This window comes from Ipomoea triloba, chromosome 7 (genome assembly GCF_003576645.1).
Source record: "Ipomoea triloba cultivar NCNSP0323 chromosome 7, ASM357664v1".
Lineage (NCBI taxonomy): Eukaryota > Viridiplantae > Streptophyta > Magnoliopsida > Solanales > Convolvulaceae > Ipomoea > Ipomoea triloba.
This window is the reverse complement of record NC_044922.1, coordinates 1,335,082-1,341,025: the sequence shown is the minus strand read 5'-3', so window position 1 is coordinate 1,341,025 and position 5,944 is coordinate 1,335,082. Positions and strand designations below refer to the sequence as shown.

At 35.7% G+C, this 5,944-nt stretch overlaps 1 protein-coding gene across 1 annotated transcript; it reads left to right on the top strand.

The window, feature by feature from the left end:
- The first annotated feature begins 781 nt into the window (after positions 1-781).
- Positions 782-5,496, top strand: LOC116026144 (zinc finger protein WIP2-like). Its single transcript, XM_031267599.1, has 2 exons — positions 782-1,405; positions 4,988-5,496. The coding sequence occupies exons 1-2, from the start codon at positions 827-829 to the stop codon at positions 5,411-5,413; spliced, it is 1,005 nt and encodes a 334-aa protein (XP_031123459.1). The 5' UTR covers positions 782-826; the 3' UTR covers positions 5,414-5,496.
- Positions 5,497-5,944: the final 448 nt, after the last annotated feature.

Sequence of the window (5,944 nt, the reverse complement as noted above, 5' to 3'; positions counted from 1 at the left end):
CACTTCTGATAGTTATAATATGGGTAACATTTGTGTGAGACTGCCTCATGAGTCTCAATCCGTGTGACCGGTCGGGTCTTTGTTTAAATGCGTTAAATCTTTGATTAATGGGTCGAATATTTGACTTTATTAATCAAAGATCCGACCCGTCACACGGATTGAAACCCATGAGACGGTCTCATACAAGTTTTTGTCTTATAGTATTTGATACAATCATGTATATATTCAATGATGTTTGGCGCTTACCAAAATCTTATACACACACGCACATTAATTTGTTTTGTTTTGTTTTGGTAACGAGTAAAACCCGTAATCACTAGTACTCAATAGTGTCCATTGAGAAAACCCCATATTGTGGCTCTAGCTGTCAAAAAATCATAAGGAGGTAAATTAGTCTATATTACTCATAACTGACGGACTCAAATCAAATCAAGAACTCAAGAAGGCTAATAGGTTACTTCTGCCGGAAGTCGAACTTGTAACTTTGGCACTTTGCAGTTACCACACTGTGTACATATTTAACATTTACATTAGCTGACAAAAGACAACAAGAGGTAAATCAGCTTAGGTTACTAACTGTTGACCAATTCAAATCAAGAAAATTAGCAGATCCCTTTCACTGAGAGTCTGGAACTTGCAACCTTGTGGTTACCCACATGATTACTGAGTATTTGTATATATTTTAACCTTTACCTTAGCCTTTTCCCCACTACTACATTAATTTGGGGTTTTTGCTCTCCATCTTTTTCACTCTTCCCCCATCTAGTAACCTAGCTTATCATCCCCTCTCACTGTTGCTCTCCCCTCACCTCCCATCATCACCACCATGACTGATCATCCCTACACTAATTACTTCCATGGATTCTTCAACCCTCCCAACCCTTCAACTCACCATTTCCCCTCATCATCATCTTCTTCTTCTTCATCTTCCACTAACTATACCTTCCAATCATTCCCCTCATTCTACACTACCTGCAACAATTTCCAACCTTACCCACACCCCCAATACCTTCAATCCTCCCCCTCTTCTCCCCCTCTCAGAGAAGCCCTCCCTCTCCTCAGTCTAAGCCCAACTAGAACTGAGAATAATAATAACAATAATTCTCATGAGGTGCAAGAATTTGGTGATGAGGGGGATGAGGATTTTGTTGAAGATGTGAGTGTGGACTTGAATTTAGGGCTGCCTAATCATAGCCCTTCTGATCTGCAGATTTCTGGTGGAGGGTTTTCTTCTTCATCACACAATGAAGAAGATAATAATAACAAGGGGGAGGATCATAGCCAAGAAGTCACACTGCTCAAGGGTCAGTATTGGATCCCCACCCCTTCCCAGATTCTGATTGGCCCCACACAGTTCTCTTGCCCTCTTTGCTTCAAGACTTTCAACAGATACAATAACATGCAGGTATGGTTTCAAGCCTTTAATTAAAGCTTTCATTTTTCTGTAAAAGCAAATGAGATGATGATAGATGATGATGAACAACAATGATTTGTCCTAAATGTCAAAAGCTTCCCCTTTCTTTCTTTCTTTCTTTTTTTTTTATTTAAAAAAAAAAAATTCTTCCAAATTTCTTCTCTCCATTCCTTTTTTGTTTTCCAGAAAAAGATATCAGAATACCCATTCCTCTCATCTTTGTTCCCACCCTTTTTTTTGCCCCATAATTTCAACCTTTCACTTTTTGCATCAAGGCTTTTGAATTTTGATGGATTGGGTGAAAGGAAAATTGGGTTTTTTTTTTTTTTTTGAAAAATTATTTTGACTGCATATATATATGTATATATATATTGGGATCTGGAATTCTGAATAAATCTAAGTGAAATCTAAGCTGGTCAAAACTGAAAACATGGTGACTGGTGTATCAGTGGCCTCTCTTAATTTGATTGAACAACACAGCCATTATACCTTTTTGTCCTTGAAGTTTGTACTTTTACTACATTGGCAGGTGTGTCCAACTCAACATTATATTTTTTCCCTGTTCCCTCCTGTGTGATCTTGGATAAATCTTCATTATAGAAACATCTGCACGAGTGAAAACCTTTTCTACCTCAACACTCTAACCATAACAGAAATTTTTACTGTCTTCAATTCCACCAATATTTTTTTTTTTTTTTTATTTTCCCCTTTTAACCCTTTTAGTTACAACTGACCAGTTCAAACTAATAAGATCAGTAAATCGACCACTCCGGCTAGGATTTTAAAATTTATAATTTTTTTATTGTCGAGTCAATGGTCTGATTAACTAACTTTGCTGGGATTCTCATACTTGCTTGTTCTACTTGTATGATCCATGGTGATGACATGATGCTTCAAATTTTAAAATATTATTAAGTAATTCACTTATAATATTTTAGTCAAAATCACACACTAATTGATATGATGCTATTTTTTTTACTTGTTTATTTTTTGAAGATTTTTTTTAATATTAAATTAATTTTCAGTTGAAATATAGTTAAGTTGGGTGAAAAACCAGTGGACAAGGTACAGAACATATAGCCCACATTGGGTTAAAATATTATTTTAGTACAGTCTAAGGAAGGTCATTGAATATACCTAATTAATCCTAAGAATTTCTTTACCCTAAAAAAAATCATATTTTTCTAAGAAAAAATGTTAGGTATTTCGATATTTTCTTGTAGTGTGGTTTATTAGTACATGCCTAAAAGAATTTTTCATCCACCTTCCGAGTGATTTTCGTCCATTGAAAATAATGATACTATAATTTTGGACTTATTGTGACGACGGGACTAAAATTGTCGTTTTTCCAATTGTGACTCCACACAACATACAAGATGGAAAACCCCCATGAACTTACTGTGCAATCTGCTTTAAATTCCATTTCTAAAGGTTTGAGAAACATGAAAACCCCACAGAGATTACATCTTTGTTTCTGAATCTTGATTTTTGTGGCTTAGGAAAATATATATATGTGTTTGTAATCTTTCTTTATTAAAGCATATATCCTCTTTAATAAACCAGTGGTTAGATACACTCAAATGTATGTAACCATCATCATCATAATCATCTTCCCAACTTCAAGATTTCCACACACACACACATATATATAAAATTATATATATCCCCTTTTTAGGTTAAGTATGTCAATGGCCATGGGGGGGCTTTACAATGATACCTTAAAGAAAAATACTTTAGACTTGGCATAAAGAGACAAAGTGGATCTTGTTCCCTAGCTAGTTGAAAAAGGAAAATCCATCAAACGAATCAGAGCCATAGATTTTGTTGTGCTGTTTCTTCACATGATGGATCATGTTGATGTAGACTCAAATTGCTTGTGTCAAATTTTGAAAAGAGAAAGGATAGGGGAGAGGAAAAGAGAGAAAGAAGGAAACAAATTGAAGACAAAAAGAGAAGTTGAAATGACTTTGATTATATTAATTAGCTTGCTTTATGTCTCATTTAATTTCTTAGAGATTTGAAGTTTAATTTGATGCATTTAATCTTCTTGTTCTTGTCTTCATGCCTCTAATAAATATGGAAAAAAAAGTCCTATATATTAAAGGTCTATTTTAGGTGAAACCCGACTTGTGACTGTAGTCAGCAAAAAATCACGTACAGAGAGGTAAATTAGTCTAAATTGTCCATAAGAAGTCAATAGGCACGCAGCTCTTGTCCGACCAACTCGGACCGAGTTGCCCCTACCATACATATATTTGCAAGTTAAATACAAATAAGTTGGTCAGCTATGAATAACTTAAATTGACTTATCTTCTTGTGACCCTTTGTTAATTAGGGTTACAGGGCAGGTTTTATACAAAACACACCTTCAAATTGCAGACTTTTCTATAAATCAGCTATGAATTTGTATGCATTAGTATATATTAATATTGTTTGTTTGTGCACAATTGTTGTATGCAATCAGGCATGCATGTGGGGTTTCTCCTAATTTCCATAATTGAAGCATCGAGTTATAAGGATAATACACTACCTTAATAGGACAAAGTATGTGTAGTGCAACTTGACCATGATATTTCAACTGAAATAAACGACATATATATAACATGTCAAACTCGACATGATATATAGTGATTTCTACTAAATTAACAACTAAATACAGTTGATAATTCATTTACTTTATGTCTTTATCAGTTTAATTGTCACATTTTATTTCTTGAATAGTGAGTTATAATGATAATACTGCACTTGTATAGTGGCTTTTGTGCAACTTGGATATGAAATTTCAACTCAAATAAAGAACCTTAGCTTGCATGTCAGCTTAATGTGATAGCAATTTCTACTATAGTGGCTTTCATTTTCTCATTTTAATTGTTGGGCGGCAGAGACAGCCGAGCCAATATCTTGTCATGGAAACATGACGCTGACTGTTACGCTGATATAAGAAAATAAAATCATGCCTTCGTTACTAGCTATAGCTTTTTATTAGATATGACCGCAGATTGACTTTAGTTTCAAACTGCTGATTCACGATTTCGGATATTGATAAAATGGATCTAGAACATTTTAGGCTTGTTCGTGTTTCGGTTAAGATTTTAACAACGGGTTCGAACTCTTTTTTTTCTATAAATTTTACTTTTTACTCTTTATTTTTAAAATAGTCCAAAGTCCAAACTCAACACTTATTTTATTTTTTCTGTTCAAAACCTTTTGGATTCCAGTTCTGAACCATAACCAGAACAGTCCCTAGGGTTTCGATTGTGGGGTTACTATAGAGTGTCCAGTTCGATTCAAACTGAACCATTGTCATTCTAAATTGTTTACTCAAAACCTTTTAGATTCCGGTTCTGAACCATAACCGCAACAGTCCCTACCATTTTGGTTGTGGGATTGCTACAGTGTCCAGTTCGATTCAAACCGAACCGTCGTCATCCTAACTTTTGATGTAGTTTTACTATTAAATGCTTCATTGAGAATCTGAGAATTAGTATCAGAGCAGGTGACAATAATTGTAGCATTTAAGTTGATGTTAAACTAAGTGTTTTTTTTTGGTGATGTAATAATATGATGATGAAGATGCACATGTGGGGGCACGGGTCACAGTACAGAAAGGGACCGGAATCGCTCCGGGGAACGCAGCCGACAGCGATGTTGAGGCTGCCATGTTTCTGCTGCGCCGCAGGTTGCCGGAACAACATCGACCATCCTCGCCCCAAGCCGCTGAAAGATTTCCGGACACTACAGACGCATTACAAGCGGAAACACGGGATCAAGCCGTTCATGTGCCGGAAATGCGGCAAGGCCTTCGCCGTGCGCGGCGATTGGAGGACGCACGAGAAAAACTGCGGGAAACTCTGGTATTGTACCTGCGGCTCCGATTTCAAGCACAAGCGGTCTCTTAAGGATCATATTAGGGCTTTCGGGAATGGGCATACGGCCTGTGGGATTGATTGCTTTGATGAGGAAGATGAAGCTGCTTCTGAAATCGAGCAAGATACCTAGCCTAGCTACCTAATAAAAATTATATTAATTTAGTACATCTATTTTCTTTTCTATGATTATTTGTGTTTTTTTTTTAACCTAGCACTGCAACTTGCACCTAAATTAAAGATGTATATTCAGATCATTTGACTAGTTATGATCTTTGTTATTACAAGGTTACTTTATGTTACTATTTTTTTTTTAATGTTACTATTTGATTTACTAGAAACTTCATAGTTGCTCATGGTTGGTCCTGAGGGTGAGCGGTGGCAAATTATTCTCTGGACTCGGATTCACCTTGCAAGGTGAACCCGAGTTTAAATACACAATTTACATATTGAATTTTCACGGCGGAATGTTCACAATTTGAATTGTGAGTATTCAGTATGTAAATAGTGACGGGTCAATGGTATTATTTTTGGTGGGCAATCGAGTTGAGCACCCGCTCTAGACCCAACGTTGGAAGGACCCCTTGCTTGGGTTTTCTTTATTTTTTATGAAATTAAAAAAAAATTGTGCAAAGATTTAAATTCATGACTTTAAAATTATTTA

Coding starts and splice junctions, on each gene's coding strand:
- LOC116026144 (XM_031267599.1), top strand. CDS start 827: ATGACTGATCATCCCTACACTAATTACTTCCATGGATTCTTCAACCCT. Junction 1,406..4,987: donor ACAGATACAATAACATGCAG/GTATGGTTTCAA, acceptor ATGATGATGAAG/ATGCACATGTGGGGGCACGG.